The 20,984-nt window shown below is 41.0% G+C and overlaps 2 protein-coding genes across 2 annotated transcripts in view; both read right to left on the reverse strand.

Moving 5' to 3' along the window:
* Nucleotides 1-13,230, reverse strand: part of ncapd3 (non-SMC condensin II complex, subunit D3) — a 53,560-nt gene extending 40,330 nt beyond the window's left edge. Inside the window, exons 1-7 of the mRNA XM_076077250.1 lie at nt 13,163-13,230; nt 12,228-12,385; nt 11,851-12,013; nt 6,238-6,404; nt 499-675; nt 361-422; nt 188-275 (exon numbers count right to left, since the gene is read on the reverse strand). Of these exons, the coding sequence (XP_075933365.1) occupies nt 188-275; nt 361-422; nt 499-675; nt 6,238-6,404; nt 11,851-12,013; nt 12,228-12,385; nt 13,163-13,214 (867 nt within the window). The 5' untranslated portion in view covers nt 13,215-13,230. The remainder of the gene's footprint in view (nt 1-187; nt 276-360; nt 423-498; nt 676-6,237; nt 6,405-11,850; nt 12,014-12,227; nt 12,386-13,162) is intronic.
* A 2,556-nt stretch (nt 13,231-15,786) lies between these two features.
* LOC142933255 (calcium homeostasis modulator protein 2-like) lies at nt 15,787-17,754 on the reverse strand. Its single transcript, XM_076077403.1, has 2 exons — nt 17,149-17,754; nt 15,787-16,200 (listed from the first exon to the last, which is right to left on the reverse strand). Exons 1-2 carry the CDS (start codon nt 17,698-17,700, stop codon nt 15,787-15,789), a joined length of 966 nt encoding a protein of 321 aa, XP_075933518.1. The 5' UTR covers nt 17,701-17,754.
* Between the last annotated feature and the right edge of the window lie 3,230 nt (nt 17,755-20,984).

The following is a 20,984-nucleotide window of genomic DNA, read 5'->3' on the forward strand; positions in this document are numbered from 1 at the left end:
TGCATCACTACTACAGAAACATCATGAAGACAGTTGACAGTGAGATCTGTGGATTATCCAGAGTACCTATGACACTATTTGTCAAAGTGTTCAGAATAGCTGCAAATTTAATCAGATAAGTTAATATGCCAAACCAACAAGTGTGTATACTATTGGCCCACCGTGGACCATGATTATTGGAACTTACTTCTTTCTTGTCGCCGTGTTTTGGCGAGCAGAGCAGCTGCAGGCCGTAGAAAGCCATCTCTGGAACACTCCTCAGCTTGGTGATATCCCTGTACAGAAATAACGGTCAGCTCTCGCAAATCCTGCACACATTCTTTTATCAAGACGGAGAGAGAAGTGAAAGTTACAACTCACCGTGGAGCCGCAAAGGTCATCTCTCCGATAACCGGCTCAAAGTAAAGCAGCTTGCTAAAGATCTGCGAATGAAACAGAAACACATGAAAACAATGCAATGTGTTACTGAGCGGGCGGGACGATGGAATCACTAGCTACCTGCGTGAAGTTGCCGACGCTCTGTGGTCTGTCTTTGAGCGGAAATGTCTGCAGGAGTTGGATGAGGTTTTGAACCAGGAGAACCACAGCGTTTCTGATCTTTACCAAATCCTGGGCTGAGAAATGAAGCTCCTCTTCCTCCTCCTCTTCCTCTGCCTCTGCCTCATCCACTTCCATCTGAGAATAACAGAGACAGGCACTTTTATTTTCCGGTACCCCCTACACTCCATTAGGGCCCTAAGAAATCCGCTTACAATTTTTTACAGATTCAATTTTATTCCCCCCCCCCCTCATTTTTCCAGTTGTATTACTTCTGATTTAGTCTTTTACGATTCAAGCACATTTTGTCATTTGTTACAACAATTTCTTTTTTTTTTAAAGAATATATTAAAAAGTGTAATTAATACTTTTTTTTGTACCAGAACATTGCACTATTTTTTGTGAAATAAGTGCTTCAATACAGAAGCAATTATCACCTTTTGTAAAATAAAGTGTCCTAAATTTAGCTGATGGTGTCAAATTGTCGAACTAACAGGCGTTCCTGTTCCTCCAGGTGTCCCTGTAGGAAATTTGGGTTTAGAACTGTGCTTGAACTGTTGTTTGCTATTGTTTAGATAGGTAAACTCAACCTCGAATTGCTGAGGGGGATTGTGATTTCCAAGGTATTATTTAATCCGCTGTGAACAGCGGAGTAGGGGGGAGTTGTAGGAAATTTGGGTTTAGAACTGTGCTTTAAGAAATAATAGTGTTTAATAATTCATAAATAAGAAATCATAATTAGAAGTGTCTTGGAATACATAATTAGAAGATTCATAATTATAGAAGTGTTTTAGGATTTGTAGTTACAAGTGATTTGTAGTTAGAAGTGTATCTTAGTAGAATTTGTAGCACCTTTAGCTCTATGCTTGTGAAACTTGTGAAGGTTTTTGCCAAAAGTTGCAAATCCTTATCTTTATATAGAATGTTTACCATAGAAGTGTTAAGCCATAAAAGACAGTCATTGAATGTTTTAAACTGTAAAGAATAGTATGTTGGGAGTAAGGGACAGATAGATTTCTAGACAGGCAATTACAGGTCATACCCGTGCGAGGGTCCTGCGAGGAGGAGGAGCCAACTGGATTTTGCCAATAGGAACTACGGACATTATGGGATGTTTTTTGAACTATGTAAGGCAGGAGAGAAAGAAATTCCGGCCTCTTGCTCCTGTACCACTGGGTGGGTGGTAACGTTTTTGGGGTGAGCAGGTCATATTCGGTGTAACTGTAAATGATGTACTCCACTATGCAATTGTTTTAGCATGAGCGGTATTAAATGCTTTGTTTATAATTGAAACCGGCTCTCTTTGTGTAAGAGGCTGGATTACATGCGGTTTCCCCACAGTCTAGAGGTTCCTTGAACCTAACAATTTGGCACCCCAGATGGGACCTCTGGGAGATGGCACCTCCCTTCATGAGACCCCCACAGCGATAGATGCCCATGCTGCCACCAGGACCATGGGGCGGTGCCGACCAATAGAATATACAAGGGCGCTAACTAACATGAGTCAAGTTTTGTTTTCACAGGTGGAGAACACAGAGGCATCTGCTGACAGGAGAAAGCAGTTGCCCATTGTATCACCAGGCAGCTGGCTGTGGATGGGGTCCACAGGTGTAAGTGGTACTGACCAATAGGGGGGACTGGACCATGGGAGGTTCATTTTATAGCCAAGATACATAGGGGTACCAAGGGGGGTGTCTAATGAATTTAAAGCCAGAAATCAAATAGCTGCAGGTATAGAATCTGCTTTCTCTCAAAGAGTGTCAATCAATAAAAATGTCAATTGGATCAATTACATTTACTATAACCAACAGCGTTTTGTAAAGTTCACCAGGGACGCCATATCAGAACTGCATGCACAGCTAGCAAAGACTAGTTTAATGACCTTGCAGAATAGCATTAGATATGATTTTAGCTGAGAGGGGCGGAGTTTGGATCCGCCTGTGGTACTTTCGTTCCAAATAACACAGCTTCTGATGGGTCGGTGACCAAGGCGCTGGCTGGATTGACGACGCTCAGCCAAGAGCTAGCAGAGAACTCTGGTGTCGATAATCCAGTCACCGACTGGTAGGAGGGGCAATCAGTTACGTGTCGACGATGAGGAAGAATTTGAACTTCTGATGGCCACTGTTTTAGTTGAGGCCACCATCGATGCCATAGCAGGACTTCACAAGCAGCTCCTGAACATCTTCACTGAGATCCTGAAGGACCTGATTAGGCCCAGATGGACTTCTAAACACATCCGGTGAGATACTGGAAATTTGGAAAATAGACTGAGTGATTGTTTTGTTTGATTATTTTGAGGATTGTTTTTGTTTTATTGGGTTATAATGGGATTTCAGGGTGCAATAATTAAGAAATGTAATTTTGTCAAGTGTAAAAAGAGCAGACAAGGCTTCTCAGAAATTTTTCTCTAGCCCTCAGGATGGAGCCTGGACTCGATGCAGGACCATTCCCACCTCCACCATCTACAGCCCCACCACCTGGACACCAGAGGACTTCAACCGGAATCGACTGTTATTGTGTGTAGAGAGGCAAGCGTAGGGTGATCAGTTAGGGGTGGATGATGAAAAATACTTGAACTGTTGTTTGCTATTGTTTAGATAGGTAAACTCAACCTCGAATTGCTGAGGGGGATTGTGATTTCCAAGGTATTATTTAATCCGCTGTGAACAGCGGAGTAGGGGGGAGTTGTAGGAAATTTGGGTTTAGAACTGTGCTTTAAGAAATTATAATAGTGTTTAATAATTCATAAATAAGAAATCATAATTAGAAGTGTCTTGGAATACATAATTAGAAGATTCATAATTGTAGAAGTGTTTTAGGATTTGTAGTTACAAGTGATTTGTAGTTAGAAGTGTATCTTAGTAGAATTTGTAGCACCTTTAGCTCTATGCTTGTGAAACTTGTGAAGGTTTTTGCCAAAAGTTGCAAATCCTTATCTTTATATAGAATTTTACCATAGAAGTGTTAAGCCATAAAAGACAGTCATTGAATGTTTTAAACTGTAAAGAATAGTATGTTGGGAGTAAGGGACAGATAGATTTCTAGACAGGCAATTACAGGTCATACCCGTGCGAGGGTCCTGCGAGGAGGAGGAGCCAACTGGATTTTGCCAATAGGAACTACGGACATTATGGGATGTTTTTTGAACTATGTAAGGCGGGAGAGAAAGAAATTCCGGCCTCTTGCTCCTGTACCACTGGGTGGGTGGTAACGTTTTTGGGGTGAGCAGGTCATATTCGGTGTAACTGTAAATGATGTACTCCACTATGCAATTGTTTTAGCATGAGCGGTATTAAATGCTTTGTTTATAATTGAAACCGGCTCTCTTTGTGTAAGAGGCTGGATTACATGCGGTTTCCCCACAGTCTAGAGGTTCCTTGAACCTAACAATTTGGCACCCCAGATGGGACCTCTGGGAGATGGCACCTCCCTTCATGAGACCCCCACAGCGATAGATGCCCATGCTGCCACCAGGACCATGGGGCGGTGCCGACCAATAGAATATACAAGGGCGCTAACTAACATGAGTCAAGTTTTGTTTTCACAGGTGGAGAACACAGAGGCATCTGCTGACAGGAGAAAGCAGTTGCCTATTGTATCACCAGGCAGCTGGCTGTGGATGGGGTCCACAGGTGTAAGTGGTACTGACCAATAGGGGGGACTGGACCATGGGAGGTTCATTTTATAGCCAAGATACATAGGGGTACCAAGGGGGGTGTCTAATGAATTTAAAGCCAGAAATCAAATAGCTGCAGGTATAGAATCTGCTTTCTCTCAAAGAGTGTCAATCAATAAAAATGTCAATTGGATCAATTACATTTACTATAACCAACAGCGTTTTGTAAAGTTCACCAGGGACGCCATATCAGAACTGCATGCACAGCTAGCAAAGACTAGTTTAATGACCTTGCAGAATAGCATTAGATATGATTTTAGCTGAGAGGGGCGGAGTTTGGATCCGCCTGTGGTACTTTCGTTCCAAATAACACAGCTTCTGATGGGTCGGTGACCAAGGCGCTGGCTGGATTGACGACGCTCAGCCAAGAGCTAGCAGAGAACTCTGGTGTCGATAATCCAGTCACCGACTGGTAGGAGGGGCAATCAGTTACGTGTCGACGATGAGGAAGAATTTGAACTTCTGATGGCCACTGTTTTAGTTGAGGCCACCATCGATGCCATAGCAGGACTTCACAAGCAGCTCCTGAACATCTTCACTGAGATCCTGAAGGACCTGATTAGGCCCAGATGGACTTCTAAACACATCCGGTGAGATACTGGAAATTTGGAAAATAGACTGAGTGATTGTTTTGTTTGATTATTTTGAGGATTGTTTTTGTTTTATTGGGTTATAATGGGATTTCAGGGTGCAATAATTAAGAAATGTAATTTTGTCAAGTGTAAAAAGAGCAGACAAGGCTTCTCAGAAATTTTTCTCTAGCCCTCAGGATGGAGCCTGGACTCGATGCAGGACCATTCCCACCTCCACCATCTACAGCCCCACCACCTGGACACCAGAGGACTTCAACCGGAATCGACTGTTATTGTGTGTAGAGAGGCAAGCGTAGGGTGATCAGTTAGGGGTGGATGATGAAAAATACTTGAACTGTTGTTTGCTATTGTTTAGATAGGTAAACTCAACCTCGAATTGCTGAGGGGGATTGTGATTTCCAAGGTATTATTTAATCCGCTGTGAACAGCGGAGTAGGGGGGAGTTGTAGGAAATTTGGGTTTAGAACTGTGCTTTAAGAAATTATAATAGTGTTTAATAATTCATAAATAAGAAATCATAATTAGAAGTGTCTTGGAATACATAATTAGAAGATTCATAATTGTAGAAGTGTTTTAGGATTTGTAGTTACAAGTGATTTGTAGTTAGAAGTGTATCTTAGTAGAATTTGTAGCACCTTTAGCTCTATGCTTGTGAAACTTGTGAAGGTTTTTGCCAAAAGTTGCAAATCCTTATCTTTATATAGAATTTTACCATAGAAGTGTTAAGCCATAAAAGACAGTCATTGAATGTTTTAAACTGTAAAGAATAGTATGTTGGGAGTAAGGGACAGATAGATTTCTAGACAGGCAATTACAGGTCATACCCGTGCGAGGGTCCTGCGAGGAGGAGGAGCCAACTGGATTTTGCCAATAGGAACTACGGACATTATGGGATGTTTTTTGAACTATGTAAGGCGGGAGAGAAAGAAATTCCGGCCTCTTGCTCCTGTACCACTGGGTGGGTGGTAACGTTTTTGGGGTGAGCAGGTCATATTCGGTGTAACTGTAAATGATGTACTCCACTATGCAATTGTTTTAGCATGAGCGGTATTAAATGCTTTGTTTATAATTGAAACCGGCTCTCTTTGTGTAAGAGGCTGGATTACATGCGGTTTCCCCACAGTCTAGAGGTTCCTTGAACCTAACATCCCCTCAACCCATGTCTTGCGCTCTCATTGGCTGTAGTTCCCCACAAAAAGAAAGGGCTATTTTGAAAATTCACCCTTTGTAGACATTCATGGTAACTCTCACATCATGGCAATCCATCCAGAAGGTTTTAAGACATTTCAACCTGAACTAAGAAAATTCAACCTGCTAGGTGGCACTACATATGAGGTTTGTGTATGAAAGTCTGAAGAAAATGGTTGTGCCGTCATATTACCACGGCCCTGTTGGCAGGTTTGAGTGATTTCAGATAGAGGACTTTACCTCTGAAGTTCCTTTACGCTGTGGTTTGGAGCGTTTGCCGTCCGCCTGAGAGCTCTTCAGGCCGTCCTTCTTGCGCTTCTTTCCAGAGTCCTGAGGCCAGCAGTAAGAGGTCAAGTCTGAACACGTATCCAACAAAACCTCATGGAAAACCTTGGTGGCGATGCTCCCTGGAAGCAATACATATGTTACGTATCATAGTAGAGTCTTATCTCACCTTATGGAAGTTTGAAAACAGGTTGGTTTTTTGCAAATTTATTATTAATCCCCGATGATCTGCCTGAAGTTTCTTGCCAAAAACTAAATCTTACAAGATCACATGGCAGAGAGACCCAGCGCCCTATATAGATTGCAAGTGATACATATATAAACATAACGCAAAAAGTAAGGACATTTGTGTTTGGTAGATTATTTCTTTGTTGCAACAATGCTTCTTGGCAATAAATCTTATACCGTTGGAAAGCCTGTTTATTTCCCTTTTAAATGGTGCCACATATGTAAGGAACATGCATTTGTGGGATGAGCAGCAGAGCTGAGTATCTGGGTTGCGCCCATGAAATATTTGCCAAATATTCTCTGCCAATGCCAACAGAGCGGGGTTTATCAGAGACTACCTCCAGAACTGCGTGTGTACACGCAGTTCAGTACTGCTGGCAGGCCATTCCATCCTCTCCACTCCCATATCCTGGAGCAACAACTGCAATCAAGCGTTTGCGATAACTGGCAATGAGTCTTTTACAGCGCTGTAGAGGAATTTTGGCCCACTCATCTTTGCAGAATTGTTGTAATTCAGCCACATTGGAGGGTTTTCGAGCATGAACCGCCTTTTTCAGGTCATGCCACAGCATCTCAATCGAATTCAGGTCGGGACTTTGACTAGGCCACTCCAAAGTCTTCATTTTGTTTTTCTTAAGCCATTCAGAGGTGGACTTGCTGGTGTGTTTTGGATCATTGTCCTGCTGCAGAGCCCAAGTGCGCTTCAGCTTGAGGTCACGAACAGATGGCCGGACATTCTCCTTCAGGATTGTTTGGTAGACAGCAGAATTCATGGTTCCATTTACCACAGCAAGTCTTCCAGGTCCTGAAGCAGCAAAACAGCCCCAGACCATCACACTACCACCACCATATTTTACTGTTGGTATGATGTTCCTTTTACGCCAGATGTAATGGGACATACACCTTCCAAAAAGTTCAACTTTTGTCTCGTCAGTCCACAGAGTATTTTCCCAAAAGTCTTGGGGATCATCAAGATGTTTTCTGGCAAAACTGAGACGAGCCTTTATGTTCTTTTTGCTCAGCAGTGGTTTTCGTCTTGGAACTCTGCCATGCAGGCCATTTTTGCCCAGTCTCTTTCTTATGGTGGGTCATGAACACTGACCTTAATTGAGGCAAGTGAGGCCTGCAGTTCTTTGGATGTTGTTCTGGGGTCTTTTGTGACCTCTTGGATGAGTCGTCGCTGCGCTCTTGGGGTAATTTTGGTCGGCCGGCCACTCCTGGGAAGGTTCACCACTGTTCCATGTTTTCGCCATTTGTGGATAATGGCTCTCACTGTGGTTCGCTGGAGTCCCAAAGCTTTAGAAATGGCTTTGTAACCTTTTCCAGACTGATAGATCTCAATTACTTTGTTTCTCATTTGTTCCTGAATTTCTTTGGATCACAGCATGATGTCTAGCTTTTGAGGATCTTTTGGTCTACCTCACTTTGTCAGGCAGGTCCTATTTAAGTAATTTCTTGATTGAGAACAGGTGTGGCAGTAATCAGGCCTGGGTGTGGCTAGAGAAATTGAACTCAGCTTTCCAAAGATGTGATAAACCACAGTTAATTTATGTTTTAACAGGGGGGGGCAATCACTTTTTCACACAGGGCCATGTAAGTTTGGATTTTTTTTCTTCTTCTTAATAATAAAAACCTTCATTTAAAAACTGCATTTTGTGTTTACTTGTGTTATCTTTGTCTAATATTTAAATTAGTTTGATGATCTGAAACATTTAAGTGTGACAAACATGCAAAAAAATAAGAAATCAGGAAGGGGGCAAACACTTTTTCACACAACTGTATATACATACATACATACATAAATAAAAACATACAAATATTATATTCCATTTTTGCAAATAGATCCCCCAAAAAGTTACACACTGACCCTTTAAGGCAGCGGTCCCCAACCACCGGGCCGCGGACCGGTACCGGGCCGTGGGTCATTTGGTACCGGGCCGCACAGAAAGAATAAATATGATATTATTTCCGTTTTATTGATTATCAGTCTGAAAGAAGTTTTATTTTGAAAAATTACCGGATTCTCTCATGTCACACATGTCACGTGTCACGGTCACGCAATACATTACCTCAAAAATTAAGCCCGCAAACTAGCGAAAATTAGTAAATAACTTTTGGAGAGCTTCTTTGCAAAGGCGAATTGGCCCACTTAGTGGTGGGCGGTATACCGGTTTTAACTTCTCTTATATTAATTTTTCACACACCGTCATACCGGTGCATAGCCGAAACAACTGCTGTCGCTCTTCAACAGGCAGCAAAATATATTGTTTGCCGCTAGGACCGCTACGGTCGGAGCTAGTTATCTTAAGTGTATTGAGACCCCTAGTCATGGTTATAACAACTAATAACCCACAACTAACGCTCTTTAAGAGGGCAAAACACCACGACACAACAGTTTGTGACACATAAAAAAATTTGTAACACTAATAATTGTACATTTATAAAATTACACCGCCGAACAGCATGCTGGGTACAGCTCGCTAGCTAGCCCGCTAGTCTGCTAACAGCTAGAAGAAGCTCCGTCGCTACATTAAAGAACAGAAAAGAGCAATGCAGGAGGAGAGAGGAGCTGTGTCTGCTGTTTGGAGGTTTTTTGGTTTTAAAAAATCCGACATAGATCGAAAGACGATATATTGTAAATTTACTCCATCTCCTCAGCCGAAAACATGTGTTGGAATACGAAGAGTGTATGCGATTACGGTCCTCGGATGCTTTTTGGGGTATTTTGGTCAGACACATATGCAACGCTAATTACCGTGTAATATGTGTGGTATTTGTTATAAATGTACGTTGGTACATAGAGGGTGATAAGAAGCTGTACATGGAGGGACTTAGGACCCAGGGGAATGTAGGTGAAGGAAACAGGAAGTGAAGGAAACAGGAAGTGACGGAAGACCCGCCACACAAACAGCTGTTCACCGCTCGCTGGCCGGCAGGTTCTTGTGTTAGTTTTCGGCGTTAATTAATTAATGCGTTAACGCGGAAAAAAAAAAATATACCGTGAAACCGCCAGAATCTTATAAAATACCATGATACACATTTTTGGTCATACCGCCCAGCACTAGGCCCACTGAGGAGACAGAAGAAGAGCCTACCACTTCCAAGAAAATGAAAGCTTCATTTAACAGACAATATCAGGAGTCTAATTAAGTATCAGGAGTAATTGTGACGCACCAAGCCCGCTCTGCAGAATATGTGGTGACGAGTAAGATCAGCTGCTGGAGATTGCAAATGACGGTGGCCTTAAAAGTATGTTTGAGACAACAACTCTGCTGGTGTTTTGGATTAAAATCAAGGCTGAATATCCTGAGATCGCCACTAAAGCACTGAAAACCCTGCTTCCATTTCCAACATCCTATCTTTGTGAAGCGGGATTTTCTGCAGTGACAGCAATCAAAACAAAATTACGAAGTAGACTGGACATAAGGAACAGACTTTGGGTGTCATTGTCTCCCATTACCCCCAGATGGGACCGTCTCGTTGCAGAGAAACAAGCTCAGGGCTCCCACTGATTCAGTGTTATTGCGAGTTGTATTTTGTATGCATTTTATATTTGTTTTCATGCCGATCGTATCATTTTATTTCGTCGTCTTTATCCGCCACACCTTGAAGGCCGGTCCGTGAAAATATTGTCTTACATCAAACCGGTCCGTGGCGCCAAAAAGGTTGGAGACCGCTGCTGGATACTGGAAAATTATGTTATATTTGGTTTTTAGATTTGATGTATAACTATTGAAGCAGTATGAGTTAGGGCTGGGCGGTATGACCAAAAATGCATATCACGGTATTTTGTAAGACTCTGGCGGTTTCACGGTATTTTTCCCCCCGCGTTAAAGCATTAATTAATTAACGCCGAAAAGAAACGGCTGGCCAGCGAGCGGTGAACAGCTGTTTGTGTGGCTATCTTCCGTTCCGTCACTTCCTGTTTCCTTAAGCCCCTCCATGGAAAGAAATGGGATTAGACCATAGGAAACCTACGTACTAACGTAGGTGTTGTTTAGGTTTATTTCTTTAGTTATTTATATATATATATTATTTTATTTTATATTATTATCAGAACAGTGAAGAAAAGGTTACCCTGAAAATGCACACCCCGGTACAGTAGGTGGCGTTATGCACCTATGCAAATTGGTTGCGATCCGCCAATGGAATTTAAAGAAGAAGTCCATGTACAGCTTCTTCTCACCAACGTACATTTATAACAAATACCACACATATTACGGTAATCAGCGTTGCATATGTGTCTGACCTAAATACCTTTTGTTGTTCAGTCTTTGTTCATCCTGCATCGCTCTTTAATGTAATGTTACTGGCGCGACAGAGCCTCTCCCAGCTGTTAGCAGACTGTTAGCAAGCTATACCCAGCATGCAGTTTGGCGGAGAAATTTTATAAATGTACAATTATTAGTGCTACAAATTGTTTATCTGTAATAAACTGTTGTGTCGTGGTGTTTTACCCTGTTAAAGAACGTTAGTTGTAGGTTGTTAAGTGTCGTTATAAAGTTATGACCATGACTAGGGTTCCCTCTCAATACACTTAAGACAACTAGCTCCGACCGTAGCGCCTCCAGCGGCGAACAATATATTTTGCTGCCTGTTGAAAAGCGACAGAAGTTGTTTTCGGCTGTGCACCGGTATGACGTACGGGAAATTAAAACCGGTATACCGCCCAGCCCTAGTATGAGTTTTGGCACACATAATTCACCAAAATGAAATACTGACGCTAATGACACAAGAGCGGTTCATGTTTTCAGTTGGATTGCAGAGCATATATTACAACCCTTTTCACATGGTTCTATAAGGCTAACATAAATGTTAGCTTCTCCAACAAACTAACAACAATCACCTGGACTGAACTTTAACAAGGTCATTAAGTATTTCTTTCAATTAATTTTTACTGAATAGAGCTTGAACGTATCATAATGTAACTCAATGCCACCTCCATAGATTAGCGTTAGTCTCAAGCCCTGATCCCGATTACGTATGGTATGTACCATAGTGGTACAGTAGAAAAAGTACGTTTTCAGAATTTTGGCATCGATTTGGTGTTGGTTCTCATGATATTCCAGTTTTGTTTGTGTCATGCACACACAAAGATGCACCTGTATACCAGTAATGCAGTACACATTCCTGCCCATGGTTTCACACTATTCCACAGAATTGTTTATTGCTCAACTGTTAAGTTAAATGAATGGACAAGCTGGACAGTATCTAATAACTGTTATTACAGAAAAAAAGATGAAACCTTATTGTTACAGTTTTAACAAATTTGACGTTGTGGCTGCACCGAAACTACAAGCCGACGTTCTTACATATATGTTTTTTGTTAGATTTCCTCACCTGGGATTCCCAGCAGCAGCAGGTAGAGTGATGCTGCGTGCAGACTGCTCACCCTCTGCTGGACATTGGCCGTTTTGGCTTTTCCCGCCAGGACAAAGAAGGACAGCACGGCCACCAGGGACTTGATCGACACCTCGTTCTCCCCCAGAATCGCCCAGATGCTCTGCAGCGAGACAAGACAATGCTTACTGCTGCTACCAAAAAAAAAAAAAAAGCACACTGGTGTTTTGCATCAACATCAGAGCACACAGCATTTCGGGAAGAGCCACTAGGTTCAGTACATTTCAGTATATATATATATATATATATATACACACATTTCTATTTGTTTTCCGTGGAGCAGAGGACAGAGTGTTTCAGTGCTGGATCAGCTTTACCTGTGAAGCTCCATCTTGTTGGTCAGCAGCATGGGCAAGTAAACACTGGTACAAAGTTCTGAAGGCCTTGTCTCCACTGACTGCGAGTTCGTCCTCTATGGTGTCATCCAGTGGTTCTCTCTCTGTGAACTCCAAGTCCCACACTGCATCCACCCAGGCTAGAAATCACACCAGTTATCACATTACCCCCCCAAGTGATACAAAAACACGACAGACAGTATTTCGGAACTTGAGAGAGCTCTGTTTTCTGAGGGAAATTAAAAGCTGGTAAATGTTTAGAGTAAAAACAAAATGTATGAAAAATAATATTAAATGTAACGATTTATATGAACCAAAATGATGATATTTCCTCCAAACGATGACGTTTGTGCCTTTTTAATTAAACAAACTTAAGATCTGTTGAAGGAGCTGCCAACACTAAAGAGTACCAACGTTATCAGGAGTCGATGTGTCTTAATAACCTTACAACATGGCTTTAACACGTTTAGCAGTAACTATAAACCTGTATTCTTTAACCTAATTGGGCAAACAGATAACTAGTTAATGCAAGCTAAACTAAACTGGGCTTACTTAACGTTACAAACGCTGTGATTAACGTGTTACACGACAGCTGCACAAAATTACAGTGAGTCTTCGTTAGACAGTTGTTTGTCGAAAACGCCAGTGGCTCGTCGCGACTTAGGTACAGGTCTGGAGTTTCGTTTTAACTGTGTTTTACTTCCAAAGCAGCCCGCATTGTCTAATTTGCAAGATATGTGAATGGAGTTAGTAGCGTTATTCTTCCTCTACACAGGACGGGGCACAAAACCCGGGAAATAGCTACGTTAGCTGTCAACATTGCTTGACAAACAGCCGGGAAATTCAATTAAGCGTGGTCTCTACCTACAATATAATAGAAAAGGTAATTTACAACATACACACATATACAATTTTACCTCCGGGAATTTCATTTAACCTCAGAAACTGCAGCGCAGATATCAAAGACATCTTGGTTAACGTTATATTTTGAATCAGCCCGCTCGACAGTTAAATACAGACTTTCACACATGCGCAGTAAAGATTTCTTCTTCACTGATGAATTTTACAGGTTAACTTCTTTCAGCTTCATTACCGCCATCTTCTGGTCAGGAGTATGGCCGGATTGTTTTTAGTTGTAATAGAGAATGTAGTCTAAAACAAGAATATACAGAATGACAAGATACATCATTAGTAGCTATTTAGCAAACAGAGCACACCAACATAACTATTACCTAATAAAAGACAAAACACCGTTCAGCTTTTTTTGCTGTTTTGCTGTTTTTTAAATAAGTCAGTGATTTCCAATAGACTTCTCTCATAAAAAAATAAAAATAAACACCAATAAGGTTTGTGTCTTAATACATTCATGGATAAAAAATGAACCTAAAATAAATTCAAGTATTCAACAGAAATTGTTATCCTCCATATGATATAATTTCTAGTACAATGGGAGAGAGAGGAGATTAATGATTTTATATCTAAATGTGAACATTTAGATATTGTGATTGTAGTGACCTCGTTGCTTATCAAAAAAGTCACCAGGGTTGCTGATGTTTGTTCTGACACGTGCCATAAATAAAGTCCAGTTTCCAATATAGGTATTTTATTTCTCACATAATCAGAGGCCAACCACTTTCTCTGTCGTTATCCATTTCCTCTACATAGACCAAATAAATCATAATATTTACATTCATTAAATGTTGCGCGGTCAAAAACGGTTTGCTCTGCTTACTCAGCAACGCTGTGCACCTTCCCTGTGTATTTAAACCCTGTGTGTCCCCTGTCTTATTGTCGGTTGGTCTGTGGTGTGTCTGTGGTGTTTCCTGTTGTGATTCCTGCTCTGCTCCCTGATTTTTTTTTGGACAATGATTCCTGGTATGTCTCTGATGTGATCCCTGCTCTTCTCTGCCATGTTTTCTGTTTAGTAGTTTTGTTTTCTTGGATTTTTTTTGTTATACATTTTTTGATTCCCCTGCTCTAGTTTTTGTGTTAGACATTTTTCTTAGTAATTAAAGCCACCATAATTCAACCCTCTGTTTCACTGTGTCTCCCTGCATTTGGGTCCATCCCCTATTACCGTTTTGGCCTTCAAAACCTGACAATGGAGCCAAATCCAGGCCAATAGTTTTGATCATTTGAAAAAAATTTTGAACCTGAAAGTTCAAGTTGTCTTGAACATTGAAAAATACAGCAATGTATTCAAAATAAAAATAAGTGAATGAAAAGTTTTTTGGGGTTGAATATAATTTTGATTCAGTTCTGGAATTGTTTTGAATAAAATATTTATTTTCATTTTTCACTTTCATATATATATTTTGATATTTGAGGTCTCATATTTTTCAGTTTCAGATTCAAATCTTATTTCTTACAGTCTAAAATCTTTTTTTTTCAGTTTAGACTTTTGGCCCTGACACATAAAAGCCTCTGGAAACATCAGTACGCTTCACTATTGTCCGGCTGGGGTCCACTAGACTATTGGCTTGCAGACCCAAGCATTGGAATCTGTCTGGCCAGATTATTGTTGTTGAATAAAGCATCAGTACAGAAACACAGGTACCATCCCAAGTTGGATGTTGGGGATTTAATACTGCATGACAAAAGACCACGCCTCATTGTAATCAGCCTAATGAAAGAGATGAAAACGTTTAAAAAAACTAAAAAGTACTCTGACAGATTCAGCCCATAGAGACAGTATACTGCCACACGTAATGGTTTTGAGTTTATTAATGAACAAAGTTAACTTTTAAAAGGAACATTGCAAATGGAACTAGAAATAATCTGAATCTTTTAATGAGGAATCTGACTTAATTACAGTCAAATCCTTTATCTAGCGCCACATTTACACCTGGTAATAAGCTTTTTCCTTGACTAGTTTCAGCCCGCATTGTGATCAAATTTGATTTGCAAATTAGGTGGGCAAAGCAGGCGGGCTTGTCAACAAACATGGTGAACATATCAAGACACAGACCACATGTTAATACCAGGGGTAAACGTACCTCAGTGCCCTGTTTGCTCGGATTATTTAAAATTTTATATTTTTTGATCAAGTCAAAAGGATACTTTTCAGAGAATTTGAATGGCAAAAACTAACATATATAAACACATATATATGTGTGTGACCAAGCAGACTTGTCCAGACGTGTCCACGCCACCACTACGCTACAAGTGGTAGCATAGCAATCTACCGTGCATTGGTGCCCTCCAAACTTGTCTTCCAAATGCTGTCCACAGCTGTCCAAGTATCCATCTGGGAGTATAACCAAAGTTGTATTGATGGTGAACTAAAGGGTTCAGTATGTTTCAAACTAAATTGGTCTTGTCATCGAAACCTGCCTAAAGGCAATGTGGCAGAAATAGTGTGTGTGACCGTCAAGATTGTCTGTTTCAGAAAGTTACGACAATTGTCAGAGAAAGTTATGAAATAGGAAAGGAGAAGAGGGAGGGGGTTACACTGTAGCTGCCATTTGATGACCCACTTTGTTTGAAAAATACTGAGGCCTTTATGCTAGCAGTCACTGGACCACCTTCCAGAAGGATCCGGTCAGCTGAGCATGTCCATCTCTTTCTCCATAGCCTCCATGTTATTCTCCAGACTGTACGTGGCCCATTTGTTGAGCCTGCTATAAAGAGGCAGTCCTTTATTCTCCCTGTAGAGGTAGACACCAGTCACCCTGTTCCAGTTGGTGCTACAGATGGGACCGGCACTCTGGTGCTCAGCCAGCTGCTCCTTCTCCTCCGTCTCCAGTGCCACAAAGCCAAAGAAGCTCTTAACGTTCTCCGCGGCCAGCAGGCGGGCGTGGACAGCCGCAGTGCGCTGGAAGAGGGTCTTTTCGTCAGAGCGGTACTGGGACCAGTAATTCTCCTGCTGGTAGCCAAGTGGAGAGGAGCAGCGCTTCATGCACAGCATCAGGAACACCGTCAATGACATTACTGCCACCAGCAGCCAGCCTATGAGCTGAAAAGAACAGAGAGCATTGAGGTCAACACCATTAGTAGGTTCTGAGGCAATGGATCAGTTACATTTGTGTTTGCTGGTTCATATTTTTACCTTTGTCTACTCTTCCCCTCTCTAACAACCCCGCAGGAAGAGCGCTGGGCCTTGAAGCAAATTTTACATAGTGGCCAAAAACGATGGAATTACAATTTCCGGGGACCTTCATGTGATGCCACTGTGCCCAAAGACACTTTTTCCCCATAGACTTACATTTGGAATGAGATGTCTTTCATTTTAGCCATAAAGCTAAACATTTTATCGTGGCGACTATACACTAAAATAAGTGGACAAACATAAGTCATTGCTCCACATGTGCCAAAAAGTTCCAATTGTTCCATTAATGTAGCTTCAGAAACAAGCTACATAATGAAACTATTCTTGTCACAGTGTTCAGTGACTCTGTGCAGCCTCCTGAAGTCTTTTCTTCACAGTGAGATTGCCAGGTTTGGTGCTATTACGACCAAAACCTTTACTCAGTGACCGCACTGTATCTAGCAACCTGCACCGTAGACGGGGATGCTACACAGAAGCACTAGGCAGATGGATACAGCTGTTGTGCATCAATAAATAATTCCAGCACGTAAGGCTGTAGGTGTACTTTTGAATTTCGCTGTTTCCATCTGCCTCCAGTCTTTATGCTAAGCTAGGCTAACTATGTCCACACTCCAGCTCCATACTTAAGGAAAAAAAACAAGATTGGTTTCAAGCCTCTCCCTTATTTTTTTGGAAAGAAAGCAAATAAATCCCTCCCAAAATGTGTAAGTATTCCTTTCATGGGATTTGATGGCAAATAAGATCGAAAGTAGCAGCTGGCGTTTATTTTTGATTGATATTTAACATCCCTTACTTGTGTGCACCTGTAATAGCTACACTAAACCTGCAAAAAAATAAAATAAAGTACTCCACTACCTGAGATTCATATTTCAGTCGTCGCTCAACTTCGGCCCAGAAGCATTGCAGCTCTGTTGGAACACTGTCTTGACATGGGAATTTCGCCATTACCATCGACCCCTGACCTGAGGGGAAGCCCTCCAGTGTGCCGGGGTCAACGAACTCGCTGAGGGCACACATGTACGCCTGGCCCTGCAGCAAAGAGAAAACTACCCATGTTATCGGCGCCACCACACCTCGACCGATGATGGTTCCCAGCAGCGCAAAGGCAGAGGCTCCCGACAGCTTCCGGCACCTTCTGAGCCGACACTCAGACACTAGGTCCCACGTGCTCTTGTTCATCATTATTCCAACGAGGAAAAATGCCAGCGCCGGAACACCAATGGAAGCCAGGCCGTAGAGGTAGTTCCTCCCAGACGAACAAGGACATTCAAAGGCAAAAACGTTGTATGCAGTCTGGCTGGCCACAGTGCCCAGTGCAATCAGACCGTTGAAGATCATCACATCTTTACTCTTGAAGAAGAGGGACACAAACTTAAAGTTCTCTGTGACGAGTGCTGCAGCAGCCATGTTTGGATGTTGTGTCTTTACTGAGGATAACACTGAAGAGCTATGAGTGTCGTTTACAGGACTGTCAGGCTGCAGACAGAGAACGAAAAGGAAAATAAATAGGAAACAATAAGTTTGAGATTTTTTCGGTTTTAAACGAGCACACCGCATTAATTATTACTGTAGTCTGAATGACTGTTTTGTAATGAATGGATTCAGTTTAGTTGCAGAAAATAAGTCTAACACTTACGTCATACTTACTCAATCAACAAAGAAGCCAGAGATCGTGGAAAACAGACTGAGATGAATGTTTTTTTATATATAAAAATACTGCCACTTTATTGAAAACAAAGAATGTAGTCATGCAAACTCACGCTCTGGCAGTGTCCTGAGGCTGGACATGTGACTCAGACTTTTTAATCCATTTTTATCATCCAATGCAATTTCAGGGAAAAACTGTACTGAGAAGTCCCTGCTTTTGCGTGCAACTTTGAGGCTGTGTTAGCAGTCTGGGCACCAGTGGTGACTCAGGAACTGCCCTCCGGTTTCCTCCCCAATGGAAGAAAAAATGTGGTCTGTAAATGAAAACATGTGTTGCTCACATAGCAATACCACAAAAAAAAGCGGTACAAACAAGGAACTGAGAGGCTGCTCCTGATGCCAGTATGATTCTGGCTTAACCCAGCTAAACTGGCACTTACAAAAAAAGTTTGACTAACTTCTTACCCTTCCTTCTCATTTGGAAAAATCCCAAAAGATTTAGTTGTTTTTTTTCCACTTGGACCTGTACGCTCTACCATTTCTCCTTGACCCTTCTTGCTTCTTGGTTAGGGTTAGTCTCTCAGCACTGACCATCAGAAATTTGGAGGAAAATTGTTTGCCAGCCACTAGAACAATTAGGCCTTAATGTGTATTATTTACAAATATCTCAACAACTATTGGATGGATTCTCATTAAATTCATGTTCCCCCTCAGGATGAATTGAAATTGTCACTTTGGTGATCCTCTAAGTTTTCATCTTGCTCCATCATGACCTCAAAATCCTAGTTTTTCTGATATTTTGGTTTATTACCAAATATCTGCAAACTAAAGGCATTCGTGCGAGCCTCAGCTGTATTTTGTGTTTTGTACTAATTAGCAAATGATAGCATGCTAACACTCTAAACTAAGATGGTAAACATGATACCTGACATGCTAACTTTAGCATTTAGCTAAAACAACAATTTGGCCTAAGTACAGCCAATAGAGTGTAAATAAGAAGTGGGTGTGGTCACCGTGATACTATCCATTGGTTTCTGGACTGCTGTATTTGAAGCCTCAAGTTTGGTGTTTTGGCCGTAAAAACAAAGTTCTAAAACCCCCTTTTTTATTGTGTTCGCACCAAAAGAAACAATTGTATTTCTTAGAATGCCATTTTGAGGGAATCTTTTTGTAGATACTCTCCAAGCACAAAAGGAACCATAAGTAATGTTACTGTACAAACATTTGTCGAACACACGAACCAGAACTGTCAACCGCCATTAAACAAAACCCTGTTAGATGTGAGAACAACAGACAACACAAAAAACAGCTCATACAAAAAAAGAAAGGAAACACAGACAAATGGACTGCAAGCTAACCCAATAGCACAAAGCACAGACACTTGAAATACTGAAATAGAAAAAAAGTACTTTTGTGACCGCTATTTTGCTTGCGTTTGTATGATTGTGGCTTGCAACTGAGTTGTTTATTCCTTCTTACCTAAAAAGCTAAGAAAGCTTAAGGAAAGCAAACTACAGCAACTTGGACAGCTTATGTGACTTAAACCTTCCTATTGGCGTAGCTACGTCACTTAAACATTTCTATTGGCGTTGCAGAAAGAATCCCTTGAAGGTAGCTCTCAGGGGGAAACTCCAGAACTGTTTAGTCAAAAAACGCCAATCCTATTACCTTTTGCAACCGGAGGAGTGGCCCCCTGATGGCCATTAGAAAGAATGCAAATTTAAGGAGGTTGCTGCCGACACAGCCTTACAGAGCCGCAAGCTTAGCTGTAGACTTTTAGTCTTGTTCCTCTGATTTGTCACACATCTATGCTATGCTTCCACGTGCAACTCTTTTAGCTTTTTAGGAAATAAATGGATATGCTTGCTTTCAGAAGTAAATGAAGAGCTTTGACAATTAGAACATTGATAAGAAGCAGTAAGACGCCAACAACAATATCTAAATATAGCTTACATTATCTAACATTAGCCAACATAAACTACTGGTAATATCAGACAAAGTGAGGTTGTAGCAACAAAACCCCTGAGTGTGTTAAAATAAGCAACAGTGTCTTTTGTTTCTCTGGATTTCAAATTGAATTTGTAAGACAAAGAATGTTATTTCTTCTTTCAAAATGGTGAATATGTTAGCAAACAATTGCCTATTTATATATCCAGCAGTTAAGGAGCATCATCATCATTCATTTAAAGTAGTGTTTGTCTTTAGCTGCTAAAGGTTCCATAGCACTGAGGGGAACTGCAGAGTTGGTGTAAATTAACAGTGGTTGTAACTACGTCAACAACACATACATACACAGATTTGATAGATTGTTTATGTCGAAATATTTATAAGTGCTTCTTTAAAGCAATCTAAATACAATGAAGTAGTAAATAGTATCTTTGTGAGAGTCTGTAGACTAGAGTTATTTGGTTCCAAACGTCCATTTGCATGTTTCCATTAATCTGTGTGAGTGAGCTGCAAGTCAACAACCTGTATGCAAAACCAGCAAGACGTCGCACCCTAGTCAAATTACCCTCGCAAAATGGTTTGGCCCCTAAAGAGTTAATGTCTTTTTTAGAAGTCAAAAACAAGATGTGGTGACTGAGTGAAAAAGAAGGAGAGAAGGCGATGGCGATGAGAGAGGAAGAGCAGGTATTACCCACTGTGCCCAGGTTAGGATTAATATGTTGTCCCTGTGCTGTTCAACACACACAAATCTTAATTTATGCAATCCTAACTATTCATTACCACAGAAATATATATGATCTTTGGTTTATACAATTGAACCTATGGGCTCAATTAACAACTCAACACCTAACATAATTATACTGTAATAATATAGTATTATTATTGTATAAACATATTGTTATAAAACACATTTTTCTTACGTTTTTGTCCTGTTTAAGATACATTTCTATGACTCAAATCCAAAATGTTTGGATCTAACATAAGGATGAAATAAAAAAGGTGTATATATAATTTTTACCAAATTATTTTTAATACACTGGCAGGAAAGACAAGTGAGGAGTCACAGAGAAAGAGACAGAGGCAGTTAACACAATGGG

This window comes from Anarhichas minor, unplaced genomic scaffold (genome assembly GCF_050575085.1).
Source record: "Anarhichas minor isolate MPS153535 unplaced genomic scaffold, ASM5057508v1 ptg000058l, whole genome shotgun sequence".
Classification (NCBI taxonomy): domain Eukaryota; kingdom Metazoa; phylum Chordata; class Actinopteri; order Perciformes; family Anarhichadidae; genus Anarhichas; species Anarhichas minor.